The sequence below is a fragment of the Manihot esculenta genome, chromosome 14 (assembly GCF_001659605.2).
Source record: "Manihot esculenta cultivar AM560-2 chromosome 14, M.esculenta_v8, whole genome shotgun sequence".
Taxonomy (NCBI): Eukaryota; Viridiplantae; Streptophyta; class Magnoliopsida; order Malpighiales; family Euphorbiaceae; genus Manihot; species Manihot esculenta.
This window is the reverse complement of record NC_035174.2, coordinates 24,401,106-24,414,961: the sequence shown is the minus strand read 5'-3', so window position 1 is coordinate 24,414,961 and position 13,856 is coordinate 24,401,106. Positions and strand designations below refer to the sequence as shown.

Below are 13,856 nucleotides of genomic sequence, written 5' to 3'. Positions count from 1 at the left end.
TATAATTTTTATCATAATAAAAAAATTATATTTTTTTAAGTCAAAAAAACATATTTTTGTAGTTTTATATTGTTTTTTATTTTAATTTTTTAATAAACTATAATAAATAGATGATTATTAAAATATGGATATATTTAATTATCATTAATATTGTTATATATGTGAGCATTAATAATAACAATTTATTCATAATAGGAAAGTGAGGAAAGTTTTCCTCGCAAATGGATAATTTTTAACAGTGAACGTTTGAGCACGGTGAAAATATCCGTTACTAAATTTTTTTAGTGGAGAATATTTTCGACTTTAATAAACCATCTTTTAGTGGAGAACATTTTTGCCACTAATACTTAACTCTTCAGTGGGAAAAATTTTTGCCATTAAAAGCTTGTCAATTTATGGTGAAAACATTCTTTTTAAATTTAATGGGGAATTCCATGTGCCACTAATAGTAATTACTTTTTGTGATAATTTTTTTCAACTTTTGTAGATAATTTAGTTCACCATTATTGTTATTATGCGTTTTTAAGAATCAGATTTCTCCATTATTGCTATTATGTTTTTTTAAGGAATAAGATTTCTCCATAAAGTATATATTTAGTGGCAAAATGTCTTTTGTATTGCACTTCTAGTGGTCACCTATTGACAAAAATTAATTTCAGTAGTAGTATTTATAGTAGTTAAATTTACACTTCTAGTGAGAAAAAATTCCCCACAAAAAATTATATGCTTGTAGTGACTATAACCTAAGAATAAAAAATCATGCTGAATCGAAACAACAAAGAACTTAATTAATTTATTGCATCAAATTTCAGTTTAGTTTGGTTTTGATTCCTAGATAAGTCCTCAAATTGGAATGAAACTACACACCCTTAGTTACCATGACATATATCTAGCGATATTTGTTTCATTCCCAGCCATTTTTGTTTCATTCCCAACTTAACACTTACATTGAAATAAAGACTCCCTTGAATTTCCCTATTTGTTCACAACCAACTTGCAACTCATTTGCATGTTTGACAAGGATGTAAAACCCAACAACCATTCTCACCCATCTCCCACGCCATTATCTCCTTCCCCTCCCAAAATATCCTAAACTCCCAAATCCTATCTCCTATAAGAACACACACATATCCCTTCACTTCTCTTCAAGACTCCAAGTAAGAAAAGAAGAAGTCGGGTTATATAAGGTTTTTCAAATATAATTATTGAATAAGCTTACTCCGTTTATTTTGTGAAAAATAATTTATATTTGAAAAATATTTTTTAATAAAATAATTTATTTTTATTATTTAATTTTCATTTAAAAAATAAAATATATTAACAAATTTATATATTAAGATTTTAGTAAAATTCTAAAAGTATAGAAAATAACCGTTTACTTTTAAAAAAAAAAAGAAAGTTATTTTTTTTTTCAAAATAACTTAGTTTTTCGTTGACCAATAAAATATTTCCTGTTAATTAATTTTTTTGAATGTTTTAAATATTAAAAAATATAAAAAATATTTTCTTAAAAAATATTTTCAGAAAAACAAATGGAGCTTCCTAACATCTTTGTTTCATGCATATCCACTATGGCAATTTGCATCATTGTATAAGAAAATGAAAAGAATTGGTAGACCTCTAAAATGTGTGGGTCACAAGCTCACAGTCCTTCTCACAAGTCCCTGTTATTATCCAACTAGTCTAAATCCTTTCCTTAGCATATAACCTAGTACAATAGTATTATGTTATTGGAAAATTGCACTAAGCACATAGAATAACTGAAGTGACCTCAAATGCATGTGACACATTCGATAAGAGAATTTAATTTAACACCAAATAAATTTATTCGTTTGCATAAATAAAAACTAAATAAAAGAAGATTAAATTTCATAAACGAATTCACAAATTTTCCATTTAAATTACAAAACTATGAATACATAAAAAAAAATAATACAAGTTCATCCCGTTACTTATACAACTGAAAAAAGAAAAATATAGGCGTTTTGCTAATTTAAGAAGATTTATTAGTGTCATTAAGATTTTTTACTAATCTCTTAGAAAAGAGACGATTTTCATTACGCCTGAAAAGTCTGGAGGACATATAGGTTGAACGAATCACTTCAGCAAAGAGCAGAAAGTGCTCGAAAAGAAACAAAAGGATTGGAAAAATAGCGATTCCGGCAATAGGAAATGCAAATCGGAGCAATCCTTGTTTGAAAATGATGAAAAATGCTGCAACAAAGGCTACCATCATTGTTAATATTGCTATGAAAAGGAAAAGGAGTCCAAAAACCAATTTGTTTGGCAATGAAATGAGAAAATCATCCATTGAGTATCGAGAAGTAAGAATAGAGAGGAAGGATAATACCGAAGAAGCTGAGAATATTAAAGATATTGCATCTGTTATGGCAAAAATTTGGAACCAAGTGCGGTTGACTAGAATGGGGTTCCCATTACCCTCATTTCCACCAGGTACAGTAAATGCTGCTGCGAAAACCACAGTGGTAATTAGAGTAGCAACAACCATGCATGAATTTGCAGTATTTCTCATCCAGTCCTCCCCATCTTTCCTCAAGTCTTTATGTTCTTCTATGAACATGTCTCGTGGAGTCTGCCCTCCTTTATTCTTTGCTTCTATCTGTTGTGGACTGACCACTGCTTTCACTTCCTACAATTGGATAGTGAATGCTTACTAATCTCTAACATGCATAGTTTGTTCATGAGTATGTGCTAAATCATAATTACCTCAAACCATTGTAGTTCCCGCTGTAATTGGAGAGCTGGGCCTGGTATATCATTTAGTCGACTTGGTACCGATATTGCAGCCAAATGTAGAATGTTATTGCCTTCCTTATCTTTATTTGAGTTTATGAAATTCTTGATCGAACCGATCTCATATATCAACTTGAAGATATCGATATGTCTATTCAAAACAGCTTCATGAAATATGGTATAGTTATTGTCATTCACTTTCAATACTAAATCAGGATATGAAGCTATTAGGGTGGTTAAGAACTCCACATTTCCTTGTTTTGCTGCGATAAATATTAGTTTCCCAGATTTTGCAGTCATCAATCTTGAAATGTCTTCGTCTTGCATCAATATTACATTCTTCCAAAGAAGTTTGACTAGCTCAAGCCCTTGTTTTTGCACTACTTTCTTCTTCTGGAATATGTTCAAGACTGAAACTGAGATATATGTATATATAACTGTCAATGATGATAATCTACTAGTAAGGATTAAAATTTTTATGAGATTGTACTTGATCATTGATGGACATTTGTTAATGAAAACTATATTTTGCTAGCGTGACCATAAAAATTTTAAGGTCTAAAAGCACTAAAAATCTCCAATTTTATGCGTTTTTATATTTTAATCCTAAAATTTTTATTTCGACACTACATACTAATAATTAATTTAAAAAAATTAAAGAAATTTTATCTAAATTAAAAAATAAATTCAGATAAAGTGTAGTTATATTCGGTTGACAATTTATATGGAATTTTTTATTTTTTGTCATTGGATCTTACATAGCATATCAACATTACTAATTCAACCCAATAACTCAATCTATGATATTTCATTCAGATAACCCAACATAAGAAGAAAAATTAATTTATACTTAATTAACTCACGATTTTCAATTTCAATAAATTAAATAATAAATATCCAAATTAAAATTCTTAGATTCAGAAGAATATATTTCACGCAAAATCTTACACAAATTAAACTCTTAAATCACATTGCAAGATCTTAATCAAACAAATAACACAATATATAATCCTTTATAAACAATCAAATTAACAAGTAAAATAGCAGTAAACATTCAAATAAAATTCTTAAAATCAGAAAAAAATACTCTAAAAGGAAAATTTATACAAGTCAAGAAATCTTAAATCAAAATCTCAATATAATAAATGACATAACATATGCACCTCTACCATACAACCAAAATCCCCAATATAATAAATGGCATAATATATATACCTCTACCAAGCAATCAAAAACCCTTATCTCCAATTTGTGTATGGCGGCTTGGACACGCAAACTTGGAGGCATAAAAACACAGGTGAATTTAAAGCATGGATCTCAACAAATTACTTCTTTAGAAGAAGATCCAAAGGTAATAAACCCAAATAGCTACAATTTTTTCCACTTTCGAGGCAAAAGAGATAAGATCCTATCGTTTTACATCTCTAGTGAAGAATAAGAATAAAAAGAAGAAGCTGCTCAAGATTAGTGATGGATGGGCTCTCATCATCCAAAGAAGGAAGGAAGCTAGGTGGTATGAAGAGAAGTGTCTGGGTGAGCAGTTGCTTTCTGTCGCTTGCAAATTTTAATTCAAACTTTTGTTTTGGTTCCTTGTTGCTGATATGGGAATTGGGAATTTCAGTTCGATGTAATCGATATTTATTTTTCGATTTGATTTGGTTTTCCATAAACTAAAGCAAATCAATATTAGTAATATTGATATATCATGCAGGGTTCATTACCAAAAAAATAAAATATGCCACATAGATGGCCACTTGGACATTATCAAACTTCTCTCGAATTCATTTTTGGATTTGGATAAAACTTTTTCAAATTTTAAATTTTTAGTATGTAGGGCCAAAATTAAAATTTTACAACTAAAATATCAAAGCGCGAAAAGATGGAGATTTTTAGTCCTATTAGGCCAAATTTATTTGATAGCTCATGAATTATAAGATGCAATTTTTGCAAAATAATTTCACAATTGTGAGGGATTACTTACAGAGGTTGAATGAAGAACTGGACGATGAAGTTTTATCATTGAAAGACTTTGTGGCAAGTGCATGCAACGCTGTCTCATTATTAACGTCCTTTGCAGTGGCTAACTCTAAGTGATCTCCCACCATATTCAATGCAACATCTACAACAAAACATAAAAGCATAGTAGCTTAAACATTGATTCATTATGATTAACCATATTCAATGCAAAATTTCCACTATTCGTTATGAGTTGTCAATAAGGGAAAAGAAATTCTCACCATATATTTCAGAGTGGATCAAAGGGACGAGTAAAGCCTTACGATCATTTGCTTTTAATTGTTCCTTACATTTTTTATAAAGGAAGTGCACCATCTCCTTATTGCCAACCAGAGCTGCAACATGAATAGGTAAAACATTTCTTTTGCCTCGAATCATTACTAGACTATCGTTCTTCTTCAACATAATTTGAGCAACTTCAACGTTTCCAGAAACAGCAGCATAGAAGAAAGCTGTATTTCCTTGACCATTATTTTCATTTGATGCCTTGATAGCTAAATAGTGTTTTTTCTCTTCTGGGATCTTATTAACCATTTGTTTCACAAATTGAGCGTGGTTAGCTGCAGTTGCAATATGCAGTGCAGTCTCCCCTTGTGCATTGATCGTAGATTCAAACTCTTCTGGATATTTGTCCAAAATGCCTTCTGCTGTCACCCAATCACCACTCATTGCCGCTTTATACAACTCTAATTGTCTCTTTCTTTTCTCTGCAAAGATTGTTTGCTCAATTTTCATTCATTAAAATAATAAATAGTATATGCAATGGATCGGTAATACTTTCTAGTGTTTTTTGACAGGAGAAGATTAACTTCAAAACAGCATTTAGCATACAAGCCACTTTTTAAAAATTAAACATGGTATATGTATTCTTAATAGTGTGGTTTGCCAACGGACGTACCTAAATGTGCTTTTCCTTCTTCAACATCGGCCATTATTACAAAAAGTATTTAAGATATTCTAAATTAAATAACCTGCCATCAAAATTGCAATAATATCAAATTCAAATCCTAATTAAAATTAAATATATTAAAATAAAAAGATTAATAATGATGAGATCTATATTTTACTATAAAAATATTAAGAGTATGAAAACTCGAATTTCAAGTGAATAATAATATATTTTTATTATTAGATCAATTATATTAGACAGATTCACATATTTAAACGTTCATACACAATATTTATTATTCACAATAAAGAAAAATCAAAACGTAAATGTTTAAAGATTACTAATTTTCTATATAATTAAAATTTAAAAATATAATAGAAAATTTTTTTATTAGATTTAGTATAATATAATAAATTATGATGTTTTATATGTATATTTCTAACAGGTTAAAAATTCACTGCAAGTATAAAAACAATAAATATAATAGAAAATACTTACAGCAGTTAGTGCTTAACTTAGAAGCTAAAAATAACAATGATTAAGAAAAATACAAATACCAAAGGACTCACCTGAAAGAAGAGAAAAAGTTAACGCTGCTTCAAAGCATATGGGTTGGCTTTGGGGGAATGAGACTGCCAAATGAAAGAGGTATATAAAGAGAGAGAGGTGACCATTATTGATAAACCTGCAACCATTAATTTTTTAATGTAAAACTGCATTGGTCTTTCTTTATTATTTCGCTGCCAACTGTTGCGCATTTAATTTAATCATTAATACACTATTGTTTCGAGAAATATATTATAAGTTAGCCCATCATCTCATTGGAATTGGAATTGACTTAATAAATTGTTAATGTGAAACTGCGCGCGTTGGTCTTTCATTATTGTTTCGGTGCCAACTATTGTGCCTTTAATTTAATCATTAATAATCTTCGATGGACTATTATTTGTAAATAATTTTTGTTACTATAAGATCAAATTGAAATATATTAATCAAAATTTCTGGTAGTTAAGATGATCCAAATTAACTTATGTGGCCAGTTGACTAGACAGCTGATTAGGTTAAAATTTATTTTTTATGAGTACTAATGTTATATAACATTTGTTTAAAGTAAAATAATGAGTTGTTACTATAATCAAGTGGTCATGTGGTAATAATCGAATAGGTGGAAAGTCAGGTCTCACCACAGAAGGGAGATTCAGACGTTTGAAAATCTAGACTATTGTTCGGACTCATTGTTTTTTGATAGATTGAGTTTTTGCACAAAATTACCGTTATCAAGCACATTTCCATTTCGTTAGAGATTGTGAGATTGCCTGACTTATTTGACGATTCTTGAGCAGCCGGCTATATTATCGCTAGATTTTTAAGAAATATTATATTTATCTCTATTTTCTTATAATATTAAAAAAGAAGAATTCAAGTGGCAAAAATTCGCTATTCTCTAATACAAAAGTTCTAAACAGTTCATTACATTTTCTCTAGTTTATCACGATATTGATTTGAGTATCGAAATAACTGTTTTAGGTATATAATACCATCTCACATTTTTTCTCTAGCATGTTCTAGACAATTACAATATAATCTCATTCTAATCGCGTTATCAATCTAATTTCAGTTAAATTAAATATCAAAATTTATGTTAGAGTTATTTTTTAATAAATTAAAAAATTGAGTTAAAATGAAACAATCTTGACTCAATATGAAAGTTAAACTATTTTTATCCAGCCTAGTTTACAAATTATCCTATTTACATATTTTATCATTGGAAGAAAGAGCATTCAGAGTGAAATAGGAAAAAAAAATTATGACACATATACATATATGTATTGGAATCATATTCCATGATCTGCTTTTTATTTTTCTTTTGGGTTCTTTAATTATGTTTGGCATCTTATATTTTCGTTGACTTGATCAGGTCTTTTTATTACATTTCCTTTAGTAAGGTGCTTTTTATTATTTTTTTTAATTTTAAAATGATTCCTTTAAATTTACGGTTGATACTCTAATAATTTTAATTAAAATTTATTGAAATAAAATAAATTTTAGCTTTTTTTATCATAAATTTACTTTTGAATATTTTTGTATCATGGGTCTCATTTTCTGGGCCTTTAGCTGAAATCCTATCAACATGCTGAGTAAATGTTACAAATATTTTGAAAATTAATATTAAGCTGAAATTGTAAAAACAAAAGAGGACATATGTTTACCAAAAAACAAAATATTTATTCAAATTTTTTTAAAAAAATTATCTTTCAGCAAGGGGTAAAAGGAAAAAAAAAATTAAACTTGTTTATCATGATTATTATATGTATAAATTTAGGAACTTTTTTTCTTTAAAAACATCTTCATTTTCCCATGATACTAATTCTTTGGAAAAAGGTATAAATAATGAGATTGTTTCATTATTTTCTGATAAAATTGATAAATTTATTGATTTACTACCAAATTCTAAAACTACAAATGGTAAATTGTTCTTTATAAAAAAAGTTAAAACTAGATAGACATACACACAGTAACAAGTCTAGACTTATTGTAAAAGAGTTTAAATAAAAATTAATATTAAGTTAATTTTGTAAAGCAAAGAGAAATCCTTGTGTACTTTACCATAAACACCATAAAGAAACTCTAGTAAGCAAGTTAAATCACCAAAACTAAGAAATAAATAATGAGGGAAGTTTCACGAAGGCACTATGTAAATTGCCATTTACCATTGCAGTTGTTCCGACACACGCAACGGAAATACATTGGGAGGATAATTTTTAAAAATTTGAACTCAATCCTCTTTATAATAAACAAGCAAATAAACACACATTTTGTCAACGTTAGGGTAGGAATGACAACACTACTAGATTTGAGTTAAAGTTTTCACAATTAGAGCAAATGGCATATGGGAGATTTGAGTTAAAATTTTCATGGTTAGAGAATGTGGCATATGAGAGATGCTAGCTTATCTCAGACGCTTGACACATAACTCACCTATTGATAGAGCATCAAAAGTTGTGTTTAGAGGTTTTTTTTTGCATTGTATATAAAGTTAAAAGTGTTGAGATAGAGTTCAAGTGAAAATGACCTATAATAATATTTTAATATTTTTAAGTGCCAATAAATTAATCATAGAAATTTCAAATAAAAAAACGGATGTATTTAAAAATAAAATAGATAGTGTGATCAGCGAGTCAAAGACACACTTTCTGTAGATGCTTAGGGGTTTCTTGGCGTATTAGCTTGAGGTGTTTGTTAAAGGCTAAAAGTGTAATTTTTATAGGTCAATAAATATTGAAAGTTTAATAACTAAATTGAAACATGATAAAGAGTATAGTAGGTTAAAATGTGAGTGTGGAAAGTTTAATATTAAAATTTAATCCTAACACTTGAAATACAGTATGTTAACATCCTAGCATTGCATTTTTTTTCAACTACACCTAATAAGGATGAATAAGCCAAAAGAAAGCCTCATCTTCTTCCACTTTTAATGCTGGATGAATTTCCTCCATAGCTAACCAACATTGAGCTTAGCTTTCTTCATTCCCATCAAATCAAAGCCCATTTATTTATCAAATTAACTCCTTTATTTAACCAAAATTTATCTTTAGATCAAGAATAATAGAACCAACTATAAATTGAAAAAATTGAAGAAGAAAAGTTAGGATTTCAAGTTGCCAAAACTTGAAAATCAAAGGCAATGAAAGAAAAGGCTAGAAAACATCATCCTTTAACAATTCATGCATAAATTTAAATCATAAATCTTTAAATTCCAAGTTACTCAATCTTTTACCTAATGCATATATTGAAATAGGTGAAGGAACTTATAAAGGAAAGGAGGTAATAAAAGAATAGGAGTGCAAAGGATGAGGAATTTGCAACAAGGTTTGGTATTTATTTAATTTTTTATTTTCCTTAAATTTCTTAAGATTATACTTGATTAGGGTTTGAGTTTGCTTTCTAAAAATACTATTTTGGATGTATATAAGTGTTATTTGAGTGCTGAAATGATAAAAATGTGTTTAATAAGTATGGAGTTGAGAAACTTAATTTGGCAGATCGAAGTACTGTATAAGCATCTTGTAGTTTTTAGTTTGTATCTTGATGTATAGTTTTCCAAATGAGGTCAAATATGAATAAAAGGAAAGTTAAGATATAATGATAAGACTTGCATGAAGAGAAAAAATTATTATTCTAAACCTAAGTTAGTGTAAAATTTGAGTAAATTTAAAAATAGAGCAAGTACATCCAAGGTAGCTTGTTATGTCCAGGTCATAACTAATTGTCTACTTGATGACATGAAGTAATACTAGTGTCAAATTAACTTTGAAAGAAAAGACTAAATGTAACAATCCGGAAACCGGACCACTATCGGGGCTAGGATCTAGATCGACTTAAGGTCGCCGGGACCCGTAGCAAGCCTACTATACATCCTGTACATCAGATAAAATCCCATACATGATCAACATTTTATAAAAACTTTAAACTTTTTATACACCAAGCTTGACCTGAGCATGCACTATAACTGTAAACATAAAACCCCACACTAGAGCCCTCATCAAATGCTCTAGCGGGGTAACATATCATATGTCAAGCCTGGTTCAACATAACTCATCATTAAAACATTTCATATAGATTGTAATGATGTTTATGGATATTAGAGGTGTGCTTGACCATAGAATGTTGTTATCCCTTCTAATGCATGATCTTGGATGTTTTATGTCATTTATGTAACCAACTCAGCATATGTTATGTCACCCATTGGGGGCACTGATGAGATCCCACAGAGGGATCAATGTTATGATTATGTTATAGTGCACGCACAGGTTGAGTTGGCGTATGAATGGAAAGAAAAGTTTTAATTTTTATGTATGTTGTTGATCATGTATGGGATTAAGCAGGTTCACAGGATGCATGTTAGGCTTGCTACGGGTCCCGGCGGCCTTAAGTCGACCCGGATCCTAGCGCCGGTAGCGGTCCGATTTTCGGGTCGTTACATAGATCATGTACAAAAGGGGGATTAACCATACAAAAGGGGGATTAACCATACATTAGGGCCAAGCACAATACTAATCCTCATTACAACACTGTACAATACCTTACATTACATTACATTCTTTTACATATCATGTCCACTACTAATCTATTACATATACATAGCTTTTACCCTTGACGACCTCCCGGTCTATCCTGAACCTGCAACCCTGGGGGTTAGGGGAAAAGGGTGAGTTACAAGAGTCCAGTGAGCAGAACAATAAAAACAGTTTATAAACATATGCCATCATGAAATGCATCACATCACAAACAATTCACATCACGGATGGATTTGTCACCAATAACCCTCTACATAGTCCAATTGTGCCAGGGGTGTAGAATGGGCCTCACTGGTCTTTCTCTTAACATCATATAACATAACATATCCAATGTGCCAGGGGCGTAGAATGGGCCTCACTGGACTTCCATACCGTATCATAACATATCATATTGAGGGCTAGTGGGTCATCCAATATCCATCCACATCAACAACATATGATGCAATGCATCATATTCGTGAATTCTAATGCAAAACAACCTAGTACATATCATGGCATTCATGATGCATGACCATGCTAAAAATTTCATTTACTTTAAAACATAGTTCAGTTCTACTCACCTCTGGCTGACTCTGAAACAACTTGCACTGCTGGCCTCCTCGGTTCCTCGGGTCCGATCCTACACAGGTGGACTCAAATGAGGGACCAAACAACTCTAGCAAGACTCTAAACATCTCCCCAAAAACTCCCTAAAACATCATAAAACATTCATAGAAAACATGCAAAGGAAGGCTGAATAGGGGACTTTCGGTGGCAGGTTCGGCGGCCGAAGGTCCCTTCAGAGCCGAAAGTCACAACCTTCGGGGCAGGTTCGGCGGCCGAAACTCCCCTCCAAAGTCGAAAGTCCAAACTTTCGGGGGCGAGTTTAGGCGGCCAAACTGCCTCCACAGGCAGGTTCGGCGGCCGAACCTGGGTTCTCCCAAAGGGCAGAACCCGATTCTGCCTTGCGTATCCAGCCACCCACAACAACCCAACTTGCATCAAAACTATACTAAAACATGCATAAACATATTTCCAAGCATATAGGGGCATAAAACTAACCTATACCCCAACAAACATCACATTTAGCATACATTTAACATAAAAGGGTACATAAACCCTAACATTTTACAACTAGCCTAAACATGCATCAAAACCCTTAACCCCCTTCTTAAAACTTTCTTAAAACATCATAAAAGGCATGGATCGACACTTACCTCTTGAAGATCGAGAGGAGATGCGATCCCAAACTCAGAGATATGGAGGAATGAGCTCCGGGGGTCTCCAAGCTTCAAAACTTTGATCTTTAGCTCAAAAACTTCAAAATAAGATGAAAGCTTGTCAAAAACTTGAAAGATTTGAAGGAAAACATAAAATCGACCAAAAGAAGGCGAAATCTCACCTATGCCCGAAAAATAGAGAGAGAAAACTCGCCCATTTTCGGACAAGGGGCCTTTTATAGGTGGCTGGCCAGACCATCTTCGGAGGCCTAAGGTGCTTCCACAAGAGCACCATGTTCGGCGGCCGAACCTGGACTCTTCCTCCAAGGTGTTTTCTTTCAAAAACTCATTTTCTTTCTTCATTAAAACTATAAAAACATGTAAAAACATTTTATCAAAAATATATTTTACCCCTTCTAGAGGGTTCTGACATTCGGGATTCCGCTGGAAAGTAGGAATTCTGATGCCGAGGTCTAGCCGGGTATTACACTAAAACTTTGCAGAAGGATGAAAACTCTAATTTCGTATGCATATTTATGCATAATCAATTATTTGAAGAACTTAAAAATGGAAGCCTGAGATAAACTGGTAACAACATCTTTAAGCCGTTTGCAAAGAAAAATTTATAACTTGAGCTAGTGATAGAGCATATTTTAGTCCATATTATCATGATCTTATTGATATTTATTTGCACCTTTTCTATCTAATTTGGTGGTTTTGTTCATGTTTTGCAGAAACTAGGTGTGAAAAGACAATCTGGAGAAAATGCTCTTAAAACTGCCAAAAAGTGCCAAATATGGAAAGTTCCAGAAAAGAAAAGTTTTCATATATGGAAAGTTCCAAATAAGGAAAGTTTTCATATATGGAAAGTGCCAAATAAGGAAAGAGTCAGAAAGCACAGTTAGCAAACTGTCTGAAATTTGAACTGCAGAATCTTTCCTGCCTTATTTAGAACATGTGCCAAGAAAGGAAAGTTTTCAAAATAAGGCAAGTTTTCAGAAAAGGAAAGTCTTCAAATGAGGAAAGTGCAGAAGCAAAAGTAAATAAGGAAAGCTCAGTCAGAAGATTATTTGAAATTCGAATCGCAGATCTCTCTTTCCTTGTTCAAAGATGTGCACACACTGCAACAGTCATATCTTCCAATTTAGGCAGCAAGATCTCATGAAGGCACACTTGCCTCTTATGCGTTCAACGTTCAAAATTCAAACGAAGGCTCCACCTAAAAAGAAAAGATTGGACAAATGCACTTTCCCTTCTGCATTTAAGGACAGCGCGTCAACTTCCTTCTACAGCATGATCCGCGCACCACTCTCTATTCAGGAAGGAGATCTCAATGCACTTGGCATTTATTTGGTCCAGATTCAAGATTCAAAAGAGGCTCCACCTAAATAGGAAATCTGGACAACTCATACTTCCTATTCAGAAGCATCTGCGCACCTGCCTCTTCTGCAGAACACAATCCGTGCGCCTCTCCTTCCTGATCCGGTTCAAGCCGCGCGCACACCTGCCTTATGAAGACCTACGCGTGCCATCTTCCTCTTCTGGCAGCCTTGAATCACTCTTCCTTCCTTTTCAAGCACAAGGTACGCTCCCTTCCAATTCTGAAGACCATCTGCACGCCACCTTCCATCTGAAAGCCTTGCAGTCTGATTCTTTCCTCTTCTGCAATAACTTGGGCAGCAAGTTGAGCATGGGCAGCCTCTACACTAATTAGGAAGCAAGGAAGACCTAGGGCAGCATCTAATCCTATTTAAAGAGAGCACAAGGCCAGCCGCAGGAGACTTCTTCCTCTCTCACGTTTTTGCAACATCATCTGCGCAAGACTCCCATCCGGCTTCTTCTTCTCTTCTTCTACCTTTCTTTTTTGGTTTTTATTTTAACCATGAGTGGCTGAAACCTTTTTATTCTAGTTGAAGAATA

General features: G+C 32.1%; 1 protein-coding gene across 1 annotated transcript; it reads right to left on the bottom strand.

The window, feature by feature from the left end:
• Positions 1–1,848: 1,848 nt before the first annotated feature.
• LOC110631168 (ankyrin repeat-containing protein ITN1) lies at positions 1,849–6,349 on the bottom strand. The gene is made up of 6 exons (XM_021778905.2): positions 6,229–6,349; positions 5,669–5,741; positions 4,992–5,477; positions 4,736–4,873; positions 2,728–3,170; positions 1,849–2,650 (listed from the first exon to the last, which is right to left on the bottom strand). The coding sequence occupies exons 2-6, from the start codon at positions 5,700–5,702 to the stop codon at positions 1,994–1,996; spliced, it is 1,758 nt and encodes a 585-aa protein (XP_021634597.1). The 5' UTR covers positions 5,703–5,741; positions 6,229–6,349; the 3' UTR covers positions 1,849–1,993.
• Between the last annotated feature and the right edge of the window lie 7,507 nt (positions 6,350–13,856).